Source organism: Apostichopus japonicus, chromosome 5 (assembly GCF_037975245.1).
Source record: "Apostichopus japonicus isolate 1M-3 chromosome 5, ASM3797524v1, whole genome shotgun sequence".
NCBI classification, from domain to species: domain Eukaryota; kingdom Metazoa; phylum Echinodermata; class Holothuroidea; order Aspidochirotida; family Stichopodidae; genus Apostichopus; species Apostichopus japonicus.
Window position 1 is genome coordinate 15,614,873 of NC_092565.1, and position 14,303 is coordinate 15,629,175.

Sequence of the window (14,303 nt, forward strand, 5' to 3'; positions counted from 1 at the left end):
ACGAGTGACCCGCTTACCTGTCTCCCCACAACCTTAGCACCGCATTCTACCGTGTCTAGTATGCCCTGGTAATCTTTTAACACTGTGCACCCTCAGTGACCGGTCAGTCCGGTCAGTGACCTCCTTCTTATTCTACCACCCAAAGTGTCTCACATGTTTTTCGATTGGGAAAAATTTTCTTTCGGAAACTGGCTGGAATACCTTGGAGTTAATACACGGTAGAATGCGGTGCTAAGGTTGTGGGGAGACAGGTAAGTGGGGAGCGAAGTAAATATATGTTTTTAACTATATAGTGATGTCAAAATATGCTAGAAACATCACAAATGTTCACATTTATCTTTTACATTACTATTCAGGGAATAATTTAGTGTTCAAATTTTGTTAAACAGATTTGAAAGCTCTAAACTATGTGTCACATAAACTACTATGGTTACTGCAAAAACTACTCATATTTGCACTTGTACAGCAATTTGCCCATTTTACGATGCGATACCAGAAAAATTATTCCCTCACTTTTCTGTTGTCTTTGTGTTTGCATGGTTCGGAAGGCCTATATATTTCTGATATCAGTTTTAATACAAGTTTGCAGGAAGGGCAATCTAAATAAATATTTGCACTTGTATCTAGCAGTTTGTCCAATTTGTGATGTGATACCAGATAAATTACATCAACTTGCTTTTCTGTTGTCTTTGTATTTGCATGGTTCTGAAGGCCTCTATTTTCTGATATACAGTAGTTTTTAATACAAGTTTGCAGGAAGGGCAATCTAAATAAATATTTGCACTTGTATCTAGCAGTTTGCCCAATTTGCAATGCGATAACAGATGAATAACATCAACTTGCTTTTCTGTTGTCTTGTGTTTGCATGGTTAATTCGGAAGGCCTATATTTTTCGGATATATTTTTTTTAATACAAGTTTGCAGGAAGAGCAATCTAATTAATAAATTTCACTAAACACTTAGAAATAATTTATGATCTTATATTATCTCCTTGCCTTGTAAAATTGACATTAATGTCTCCTACGTACCTACATGGCTGATACCATATAGACTTGACATAGAACATATTGGGGCCCTGACATTATGTTCCTTAAAAGGAACATACTCAAATAACGATTATCCAGGAAAATAACCTGTACCCAATATGAACAAGTAAAATGTCAAACTTCTTTAAGTTGATTATCTCAGAGAGATGAGGTTTGTGACGAGCAACGCATGGATCCGTCTATAAAAATAAGCATGTGGGCGATATGTGTCGCTAAAATGTTGCAATGACGTGCTTCTAACTATGTGAATCTAGATGTGATGAACATGACAGGGATGAAAATGAAGGAATTACACGAGGCCTTTCCCTACTTTAATAATAAGACCTATCTTAATGTAAATTAGATCTGTCTGATAGAACACAGTTTAAATGTAACACTGACAATAGCTTCCTTTTTCCTTCATACAGTAGTTTCACACACTCTCCTCCCCTGAGCAGAATTATATCTTTTCAGCAATCTTCAAGAAAATAGAACTAAATATACCTGGGAGGTAATGCAAAAGAGAAGGCAAGAAACTTAAAAAAGCTAATCAAAAATTTGAAGGTTTTTCTTGCCATCTTGACAGCTTATCATGACAGTTAATACTGAGGATGCTATCAGGAGGATCGTCTCTTGAAAGAAAGCATTAACTAACAAGTTTACGGAAGAGCATTTTTGAGATCTTTCCTGACAAAAATTAAATTGAAGGCGGTATCTGTTATCAAGAATCGTAGAGAGTGAAGAACTCTGAGAATCCAGAAATGTCACATAATGACTGGGTGTCTCATTCCCAAAGTTTGGTCGGAAACTGACTGGAGTTTTTACTGAATGGGGAAATCCTTTCATCCATTAGACTTCCAAAGGAAATCATTGGAAAAATAAGGGGGAACAAAATGAAAAAAAGTTAAGAAAAAATTATGACGACACAAACAAATGTGCTGATTTTACTGCTATGAAGAATCCAAAAAGGTGTTATAAGATCCCCAGTGAGCCATGACTGATAATTAACACAAAGAGTAGATTTACTACAATAATATTTACGTTTTAGTTTCACAAAACCTTGGTCTGATTCCTACCTACAGTACCTGCAGGGTATTTAGAAATGGCTACCTCTATCAGAAAAAATGGGCTCAATGTGTCCCATAACTTGCTAGATTGCTAAATTATGCTTCTGCTAGTATTATTCGAGACGAGTGTTGCCTACAGCAAACTTATCAAACAATTAAGACACATCGAACCGGAGATGATAATACATTAGAGCCTGACTATATACACATGTTAGTGGACTAATAATGTCACTATCCAAACACGATCAGACGACACACGTCAGGTTCTGACAATTATGGTAGGTATTGGTTGATATATCCACATGGGGCTTCTGAGTGGTAGACTAAAAAGAAAGAAAGAGGTTGATGACCTTTGAGAGGGTCACTGGGGGCACCCTGCAAAGAATGTTACCAATTTTTAAGCATGGTAGATAGGCCTGCATATGTATAGGAGAGTATATATGGGCGCCTTAAGACAGGAACGTAGTAAATTATAAATTGCATGAAACTGTGTCCTGATATATCTGTGTCCTGATGCATCTGTGAATTGATGCATACTGCCAATAAATACAAGCATTGCTTGAAAGTCAAAAACCTGTGTTGCATGTTTGCTAGAGAAGTAACGCTTATAATGAGGTATATGCTAATGCGGAAAGTCGTAATCGATTAATCGCCATTAGTCATGATTACACTTTGGAAGTTGCAATTACTCGACTAAAAAACTAGCACTACACATAAACTGCTTTTGACAAATAGCCTAACCTATCAAAAACAACACTAAAGCAGTTTGTCAGCAAATATCCCAAAAGTAAAGGCTCTCACAATGCTACACTTGCACTGTGCTATGTTAAATATCGGCAAGCACCTGCTCCGGTTAGATAACTGCGTTTACTTGTCAGTAATAAGCTTGTTTTGTAGTGCAACATTCAGTCGTCATTGTCGTAATCGCAAATTCGTAAGTTATAAATCTTTTACTATTGCCAAAGTGTTTGTCATTTCTTCAAATATGTTTACAATTACTTCATTACTGGCCTGGTTCACATTCATCGGATGTCGGATTGAGTGTGTCGATTGCGGTGTAGTTTAATTTCAGCCTAGCCTAAAACGTTGAACGACCTTCTACAGAAAACTCTTGCATACAAATCATCACACCGCTACAAAGTGTTACATCTATTCATTGCTTGCATTTTTGCTCTTATTATTGCTAGTAGTTGTAGTAGCCTTGTAGATTCATTCGAAAGTGTTTGATTTACTATGAATGATTTTAAGAAATGTCATAGATTGAAAGTTGTTCACAGTTTTTGTTTGTACCTAGATGTTTTAACATGATTTAGACACCACACGTTAAGACATAAAAGAACAAATAATGACAGTGCACCATGGAAAAGATTTGTTTTGACTGTATTCTGCAATGTAAAATTGACAGTGTGACGTTGTAACTGTAACCGAGTAATCGTAATAATCGCGAGAAGAGCTATGCGATTAATCGTCTACAAAAGAAAGAGTTGACTATCAGCACTAGTATACATATGCCCTCTTGTATCAGATGAGAATATGTGTTCCCTAAGCATAGTTTTAGATCTCTTTAAACTAATCTCACCCTTACCTTGATCATCTTAATTATTATTGATCTTTTGTGTCCTATGGAACTTCCAAAGACAAATTGACTAAATTGAAGCTGTTTATCCTCCAAGCTCCAATGAACAGAGAGAGACACATCACACCTTCTGTTCCTCTTAGAAGTACAAGCCGTTTATTCGCCTCTGTGAACATACGTAAGCTTAACGATCTTATTCTCATCTTTACATACCACAATAATCTTCTCCCTGGGCTGGATGTTTCTCTACGTTTGCTGTAACTTACTACTCTGTTTATGATCATAATACAAGGAACACATACAATCTGCATACTGCTAATGAATACCTCCTTGTTACCAAAAAAAAAAAAAAAATGTACAAAATTCTGTTTTATGTTTAATGGAATAACTGAACCTTAGGTTATTTCTCTCAGATGTCAGCTTAAATAGTACTTGTTCAAAACATTAAGTGTAACCGAGTTTACATCTTTCCCTTGCTTTTTTTTTGAGGGGAGGAAGGGGAGGGGGAGGCGGATGAGGAGGGGTTTAAGGTTATCAGTATCAGTGTCTCACTTTTGTTTACTTTCTTTTCCCTTGTTCTGGGAATGATCTATTTGTCAAGCCTTTGAGGTTTTCTTAGTTCACTTCCTTTTACTAGTACAGTTCTTGTTACTACAATTACACTGTTTCTTAAATGAAATACATAAAAAAAATGAATAAACTGAACTGAACATGCCAGCCAGGGTGGATGAGTATTAAACTGATAGCCTGGCAACCAATGGAGTACCAATAAGCATGTCTGAGATGCTAATCGTTTCATGCATGGAAGACTCCCATTTGCAACATGTCATTAGCTATGAAGTAAACAGTCCTGGATAATTCCTAGGTATATATTTCCAGTGCAGGAACTAATAACATAAAACTATGAAGTACTTTATTTTAATATCAAAGCACCAAACATATGCAACTCATCATCTTCTACTGTTGACTACAAATAAAACCATACAATGTGTTGAATAAATTAATATTTGTGATTCATTGCTAATACTAAACAGTTTCCTAGCAACCGTAGAATACACTGTTATACTGTACAGTGTCGTTAAGTTATTTTTTTTTACACTCACATGTGTGTGTATACATATGCAGTAGTACTACTGTACAGTATGGCAATAAAAATTCTAAAATTTAGTGGTTTGGAAATTTAGGAGTGACAAGCCTTCCTGTCTCCCCACGACCTTTGCTCTCTCATTCTGCCTTGCCTTAGGAATAGGAGCAAAGTAAATTAATATATTCCAGGTCTCACTTGCCTACACTGCTATCATCCTTTGATGTTGCTGCACATGAACAATCTTTATAAAATACTTATTCAATATGAATTAAAATCCAATGTTTAAAGCTAGTGCATGCAAGAAACTTCAAAGACTCTTGCTTACTGTACTTGCTTGAGCAAATGTTTGCAAAAAGTTTTACAAAAACATTTGAACATGTACAGTAAAACTATTTTAATAACCTTGTTTTTCTTCCATCAAATTCTGTGGTGAACTGTTTAATCAATCCTGTTTTGCATTCTCTGGTTAATGAACTCAACTGATTATATCTTCTTATACATTCCGCTCACCTCTATCCTCACACCTTCTGTTAACGGATGACTTGAGGCACCAAATTAATTTGGATATGTTGCAGATTGTTACAAAGCACTGCTATCAGTCTAGGTTGTCTCTTTCTATATTTGTATTGAGAAATGGTCCTTTAAACATCTGAGGCTCATCAATTTAAGTGGCTGGACTACTTAGTCTAACACACACACCATTTAGGTATGTTTCTTCAATGCAACACAAAACTCATCAGGAACACATGAAAAATTTGATACATTATGAATCTGTCAACAACAAATGATGATGACTATCATCTAACAATGCTTTCTTATTTATCATAAGGATTTAAAGAGAGTGTGTGGTGACCCGCAGGAGAGATCACCGGGGGCACAGTGCTAAAATTATACCAGTGGCATCTTCGTAGACTAGGAAAGTGCGTTAGTGCGGTAGGAGACAGGTAAGTGAGGAGTGAAGTAAATACAACATGTTTGGCAGAGCAAGGAGATGAAAGGATGGATAAACACTAACAACTAGGTCTGCACTGAGGTACTGTACAGTTCAGAATGAACATTGAGTTCCTTATTATTTTGACTTTCTTACTGCACACCTCTTTATATAAAGTGTTCCACAAACACATCAAGTTTTATAGTTTCTGACTAGCAGACACTGGATCAAAACATCATCAAATGGGGGCCACTAGAGAGAAACCGCAATAAATCTAGTGCTGTTAATGGAGAAGTTGTAATTCATGGACCAATTACTACTCATGGAAAAAAACACTTTCACATAAACCATTCTGACAAGACACAATACCAGATGAACTACTTTCACTGTGACCTACACAGTCAGAACTTGACTTTGACAATAACACTGAACACAGCTTGACATAGCTAAACATAGCTGGACATATAACATATAACTGAACATGTGACATAACTGAACATAACTGAATATTTAACATTGCTAAACACAGCTGACCATTTAACATTACTGAATATAACTGAACATGTAACATAGCTAAATATAGCTAAACACAGCTGAAGATAGCTGAATCTGAACTGTGTTATTGTAATGACAGTTTTCACCGTCTTTATAATAAAGAACTAATGTTCTTTTCACATATGTGCACAAATATTATACAGTATGATAAGAAAGTCAACATTGGAAAAGATATACTTTTGTATTATTCCATTGGAATTGCTGATTCTTTTGTGACCAAGCTTTTCTCAAACTCATCGGTTTGAGTACATCATAAGAAGTAAAACATGTAATCATACCAGGGAGACATGTTTTTCTTCTTCTTTCTCTCTATAAGAATGATGAAAATGCGTGACCTATGTCTACTTGCTTGCTCTCAAATCCCCCAAACTTACTGGTTGGGTACTCGATATATTACTTTAATATTTCAAGTTTGTGCCGCTCTAATTTTCCCCTCATTAAATTTACTAGGTTAAGATTTGGTTAAGTGCCAAAACAACTCAATTTCCTAATCCTAGCCTTGTACGCTTTGGTCAATATTAGAACAGAGCAATTTTTAGTCTCTTTAAAGTATTCACAGAAATTAAAGATATTCTACCACTTGTGTTGTTCCATCTACAGTCTTACACACAGTTTGATATTACTGTGAACAACCAGTATAAACATTATGTAAAAAAATGCAAACAATTACCACATGACAGAGCCTAGAGCACAGCACTTTGCCGTTATCGTGCAGTTTTATGTTGAATATTCCACCCATATGTACTGTAAGCAAACTTAGAGCTGCAAGCTTTAAAGTGCAAATGGAGAGACATAATTTCCCGGGGGGATTATGTAGGTTTATCTTTTTGGCAAAACACTCTGGGTGAGGATTTACAATTTAGAAACAAAACTTTTTACTCAACAATAGCAGGAATGTGAGGGATATATACACAAGTTTATGTGAGGTGGAAGATTCGGCTAACGAGAATCAAGAGGACCAGGAATTAAGTGGAATGTACGGTGAAAGTAGAGAACAGACCAGAGGATACAATCACCAGTTTTCAATTTGAGACCTATAGATGTAAAAGCCAAGTTCAAAACATTTTCTGACTATTAATAGTCTTGATGATTCTAGTAATTAAAATGATAAGTAGTAAAGAAATATTTGGTAAAAGTAGCAACTTTAAACACTATTCTGTCAAGAATTGGTAGATTGTTTCATGGTCTTAGATCTGTACTGTATTGTATCATGACTTTCACCATCGTCTCCCGATGTTAAACCTCTTATAAATGAGGCAAATGAAAGAAACTGAAACCAGATCACTTTTGAACAAATGTCAATTTGATATCTGCCACCGTATAGCTTTAATTTTGATTAGCTTTAATTGTCCACATGGGAAATCTACCCAATTTGTTTTTTCTTCTTCTTTGTTTTTTGGTCTCCAATTCTACTTTATATTCTTTTTTCATATTCCTTTTACTCAGTCATACATCACATCATGTGTATATTAATCTATACTCTAAAAATTATGTGGTACAGTATGTATTTTTAAACTTTGAATGTTTAGTATTAATGGCACATGTATACATAGCAATAACTGTGGATTGCCCGCTCCACACCCACCAATACATAATCTGTATTCTAACCATGTTCATCAAGACAGCTTGCGTACAGTATGGATGCCATTCAATCTTCACTAAGTTGCCAGCAATCACAAATAAGAGAGTTCTTTTCATAATTTTCAATTACTCCCCGTAGTGGAGATGCCACCCATACACTGCCTGCTGATCTCCTAGTATTATAATCCAGAATGTGCAAAGTCATTCTAATTTTGTCTTTAAGATATTAAAAAAACAGAAAATTTAGAGGTCATCACACCAATATGGAATATTAAACAATGAGAACAATGACTTTACAAGGCCAATTGTTCTCTTGAGAGGTTTTAACTGGCCAAGAGATATATAACCTTCATGGTAAAGAGTTATAAGAGATGACCAGCTCCTGACGAAGGTTAAATGCAATTTAAAGCAGAACATTCGGGAGAAGTGGGCGGTGGCCAGAGAGGAGGTGGGGGGGGGGACTAGGTAGATGGCACAGTGCAATAGAAGAAGCGGAGATGTAAACGTGGAGCGATGTAAATTCATGAAGGACCACCACAGCGGGTGTTTAACGTTCTGCTCTCGTGTTAACACTTTGACATTTCTCTGTTTAATATACACAACAATTGTTTTTGTGAATACAAACTTGGTAGATTGATTATTCTACCAATCGATAAGTTGCTTTAATTAAGCCAGCTCCAAAAAGCCTCCTTTCAAGATGTAAGATTATAAAGCAAGGCCAATTACCTGAAAATATTTAAGGTCTTTGTTCATCTAAGCATCCGGGAAGAAGCATTTGAGAAAATACTTGCACTTAAAGAAATTCATAAAATAATGGACATTAAAACGGAAGTAATATCTGCCATCAATTTTTATCTCATAATCGGAAATCTAGTTAAATTGTATAATAGAGGATAGCATCGATGGGAAGAGAAAGTTTTTCCAAGGCATTTTGCTTTTGTATGTCAATTTTTGTAAATGTTTTACTATTCTGTATATTCTTGTTGATTTAGTTGTGTGAATGTTGGATACACTACTAAATGCTTCTTAAAACTGATTAAAACTGTTTATTGAAACTCTTTTCAAAATTACAGTACAACTTAATGTAACAGTGCTAACCTGTAGCACTACTTAATTTCTCTCCCCTTTTTTTTTAACTTTCTTTTGTTCTTGGCAAGAGAACAAGATATTAATGACAACAAGCTATCTGAGGTAAAGTAACTGAATAAATTACGTGCAACTCCATCTTAGAACTGAGCAGGATTCCAACGGTAAACTACATTAAAAAATCATTTAAAAAAAATTTCAATTGCAAAACATTTAACCAATAAATCCATTAAAAGGTTTAATCATCAGTAGTTAAATCTATGGGACAGAGGGATGAAAATTAGGACAACTCTTAAGAAATACAATTTGGCATTTTCATTCCATCTGCTACAAAGTGTCTCCTATATATTCTACTGGTTACTGATTTTATCATTCATACATATTCTACAAGGTTATTTCAAAATTAATAATATTTACAGACTTGACATATCAATGAAAACATTTTTTAACATTTCAGAACTAAATGGGGAAATAAAGCCATGGGTAAACACCCAGCAAAGATGGACTTCACAGCAAAATCATGCCAATTTAGTTTTAGATCAGAAACTATTTCCTCTTTTTGGCATAGTAACCTCATTACCAAAGGTCCCCACAAATATTCAGACGTTAAATTTAAAAGCCAAGCTGTGGAGTCCTTTACATCATGGAGACCAGAGACTATAACCTTAAGATATTAATTAGATCACAAGATGATATACTCTATATATATATATAAAATCTTATACCCTCTGATCCTAAAAATACATACCATGCAAAAGAGGCCACAGGGGCCAATAGTGTCTACTCAATGCAGAAAGTAATGTATTTGGCATCCAAAAATTCATCATCAGCAAGAGCGGCCATGGGGACGCTAATGTCTACTCAACGAAGAAAGTAATGAATCTGTTATCCAAACATATGTCTGAAGCAAAAGCGGCCATGGGGACGCTAATGTCTACTCAACAAAGAGAAAGTAATAGACTTGTTATCAAAAGATACGTCTCAAGCAAAAGCGGCCATGGGGACACTAATGTCTAATCAACAAAGAACATGATGAATTTGTTTTCCAAAAATACATCACTTGCAACAGTGAGCATGGGGACACTAATGTCTACGCATTTCAGTAAGTTATGAAATATGTTATTAAAAAATTCATCACCAGCAATAGCGGCAATGGGGCGGTACGGCAGGGTCTGGATATGAATGTTTTACCCATAACTTCATAATCAGCAGCAACCACCGTGGCGACGCTAGTGTCAGATAGTCAACCCGTAAAGTAATGCATGTATTATCCATTGGGGTACTTACCCTGTGATTGATCAGTCTTGGCTTTGGGAACGAAGAGAGGCGAAGACAGAAGTGAGATCATTGGTATCAGAGACAAGACAAAAAAGTGACAAGTGGTGGTTGATTCTTCCTCGCCATTCGTCTGATGCGGAAGAAGACATTTGTCTTTCAGAGACGATCCCAATGCTCTACAATATGCTGTGTGAAGAGAAAAATTGAAGAGGAAACCGTCAAGATATGTTAAACATGTAAATGACACATGAGCTCTAGAGATAGTAAGAGAATATTATGAGAACGGTGTAAAGGAAATGTATCTCTGAGATACAAATATCTAAAAATATTCAAAGCTAAACAGGGTACAGCACAGTAGTGCCTTGGAGAGATTTAAATGTCAAAAAAGGATGACTGTAATTAAAACTGGCCCTGGGATATTTATGTAACAAATATTCCCGCCCACTCGAAAATAACTATGTAAAGAGACAAAAATCCAAGTATCATATCTATTAGCTTTTATGTTTGAGTCTTACAGATTCTTGTGATGAACAACTGCACCCCCAAACAACTAAGAAAAATCTTGCTCTGTTGGAGAGACATCCTTGTATAAAAGATGTATGTGAGGGATGTCTCATTTTTGTAAATATTTGATGTCATAGATTTTAAAAACTTTCATTTTCTCTGTTTTTCTTTTCATAATTTTCAAGGATTACTGACATTGACACTAAGACCAGTTCCATCAATTATTCATGTAAAGAACTTAAGACACTTCAATATTTCAGTTTCTGCATTTACAATGCCTATCTCCATTATAGCAACTAAACATTGTAATTGACAAACATAACAGACTGAAGTACGATGTCATCATTAGACTTTATACTTGCTCAAGTCTTTGGCCTTGTTTGTGAATGAACATTAAATCTGTGATATCTCTTTAATGAAATGAGATTTGTCTTAGCTGTTTCAGGAAGCCGAACATCACAATTAGATATCTCTGCCACAAAGAGCAATGGTATCGGCTAGGTCTGTGTCTCCTTTGAGAACAAATCTATATATGTGCAATGAATCACCAGCATGGTCGACTACAGTAGGTTGTATCCAGTAAGTCCACAACTTACTTCGATACTGACAAGTGATGAGAATAAACAGAGTTTGTTGAGGTTTTAATGCAAGGGGCGGGGGGCGGGAGGGGGAGGGATCAGGACGTTGCTTTCTGTTCATGTTAGTTTGATTGCCCTGGCAAGGATGGGATCCTCCCAGAAAAGGAATTCCCTATTGCAGGGTCTGATCCTGATTCCTGAGTACATATAAGTTAATGACCCTCGTTGCAGTAGATGGATTCCAGTACATAGCATGCTATCATTATGCTTCAATCATGTGTGGCAAGAGATATAACAAGGACTACAAAGACTTCAGGCTTTCTCTGATCAAATAATTTATTCCCAAAACAGCTTTGATAGCTAACAGTTTGCATGTAATCAACTGCCCTGCATTTCACTTCACCACAGAGTAGGATGTATAAGTAAACTGTTTAACGATTGACATTTCTTGACCTCTGGTTGACCAATCCATCCATTCCACAGTACAAGACTAACAGGCCAATTTTGTGGCTATAAAAGCTACAGTGCAGGAACTAAATTTTATTTATTTATATGACAAACAACTTATGCAACAACTGATTGCATCAACATCCCTTCTCTCTGGTTCATAGCCTCAGAAATCTGTGTCTTCTCTCAGCTCTCTAGACAGTTGTTGTTTTCTTGGAATTCCACCCCTCTCTGTTAAATGCCACCAAAACCACAACCATTAGATCAAGAAATAATTCACGAGACAGACAAATAGATACAATTAAGTAAATAGACTTATATCAGTAGGACTATAATTCTGTTCACTATAAAGCAATAATAAGCTGACGAGAGCATGTCTTAGTAAAACTAGATCCGTACTGCGAAACGCTGAATAATGAGAAAAAACAATCTCTAGTCAGTGAACCTTTTCACGCTAACTAACCTTTAAGGTTTTTAGCTCAAGTATAAAGGATATGAGTGCACAAGCCTTCGGGACTTTAATCATGCTAAAAAGTGATACTCTATGTACATTGAAACAGCAGTACGAAATTGCAAAACGGCAACTTTACTTTTTGGAGAACAGCCAAGTTGCAGACTTTATAATTGCTATCTGTGTTTTTCACGTTTTGTAGCTCAGTGTACAACAGTTAAAAATATCCCATACTATAAGTCTATAACCACACAGGAATTCTGCTAATCATACTTAAAAACCTTTCACTGATTAATGAAAGAAAAAATTAGTCCCTCCTACTTTCAGTTTGTTGCATGTTTATCATTATTCTCACCCTCGGAATGAGTATAATCTGCGTTCAAATATTCACATAAAGAGAGAGAGAGAGCTTTAGAGCCGCTTCTAATGTTCAGGCTGCTAAATCTTAATTCCCAAAGTGGGAAGTGATTATGACCCGTCAGGACTTGAAGAATTTGCTATCAATCACAGCATGAAATATTAATTCAATTTCAACATATAAACTAATACAGGGGATGAGATCCAATAAACTGGTAGTCTTTCCAACATGAAAAAAACATGAGAACAAAATTATCACCATTTAAGCATAAATAGGGCCACCTACTGCATATACCTACAGGGTGAAATGCTTGTCACTTTTCTATATGAATATCAGCATAGGCCCACAAAACTCTCATACAAAGACTACAGCTGGCTGGGTCTGATCTCCATATTAAAGGGATCAGTGACAGGTTCTTTTTGTGTTCATTAATCGGTAACATGGCTAATTAGCAGAACCACGGTCATTGCTCTGGAAACTTTGTACTTGGTCACTTATTGACTTTGGTCAGAGTACAGTGTGTTTTATTGGATGTATAATATTATTACGTAGAATGTAAACAACGTGTACACTATGTCATAAATACTGCAATATACTGTACCTGTCTGTCTTGTGCAATGTTTAACTGCAACAATATATAGCTACTGTATATGGAAAGAGATATTGTACAGTACAAACACCATGTCCTACCTTATTGCTGCATATTATATTCACTATTGCAGCCACTACCTATTATCTCAACAGCTTTGTAAAACTGGTATGGAGTGGTGCTCTGTTCAAATCTCTTCCCTTTTAAATGCTTAACCCTTTACCAGGTCCCAACTGGATTCTACTTTTCCTAAAAAATAACCCATTCAGAGGAAATCTGTGAGAAACTAAAGTTAATCTGAACCCAGAGGTACCTTCTGTATGGTTAATAAACACAGCATTGGTAAGATAATTAGTAAATTAATTAGTAGGTTAATATTCATAGAGAGAAGACAGGTAAGCAAGTCTGGCAGGTAAACAATGCCTCACTTGTTCAAAGAACTTTAAAAAATTGTTCTTTTATTCTCATCAATAACTTGCACGGAATCAATTATTATGTTTAACAGCAAGAAACAATGACTGGTACAACCTCATATATCATGCTAGGAGGCATACACAATGATCACAAAATCAAAAAAGAACATATTTTATATTTCAATGGAAGAAGTTCACAAAATAAGGTTTTCAGTTACTTTTACTGTTAATTTTGAGACATCCTGAACCTTGTCACAAAAGGACCTCTGAATTACATTTTTATTTCGTTTGGGAAAAACTGCATCTTTGGACATCAGGAACCAGCCAGACAAAATTCAAAAACATTTCTTGCGAATAATTCAGAATGTTACCGTTGTGCAATAATTTAGTGTTGGTGCTGTACCATATGTTTCGTTGAATCTTGCATTTTTAATGAACACTGTCAGCTTCAGGGCTGATGGATAAAATTCATATCACATAATAGCTGCCAAAATAAATGTTGTGGAAATGATAGAATGGATAAACATCGCTTGTGGCTGGTAAAACCAATACAGAGAGGAGAAAAGAAGGTAAATTTCTCCTCGAAATCTGCTTTTATACAATGAGTACTTTTGATTGCCTTGCAGATAAAAATTGTGGAAAAACATGTTGCATCACGCATATTTTGTTTAAAGTGACATTTTGCTTTGGTCCCTAGATTGTGGTTATTTTAAATTTTAAAGTGTGAAATTCAAAGAAAGCATAAAAACATGGGAATTCAAGTAATAATTAAATGCA

At 35.6% G+C, this 14,303-nt stretch overlaps 1 protein-coding gene across 1 annotated transcript in view; it reads right to left on the reverse strand.

Annotated features, from left to right (window-relative positions):
* LOC139967818 (uncharacterized) overlaps positions 1-14,303 on the reverse strand; it is a 41,226-nt gene that overhangs the window by 14,484 nt on the left and 12,439 nt on the right. The window contains exon 4 of the mRNA XM_071971921.1: positions 10,196-10,372. Coding sequence (XP_071828022.1) covers positions 10,196-10,372 — 177 coding nt within the window. The remainder of the gene's footprint in view (positions 1-10,195; positions 10,373-14,303) is intronic.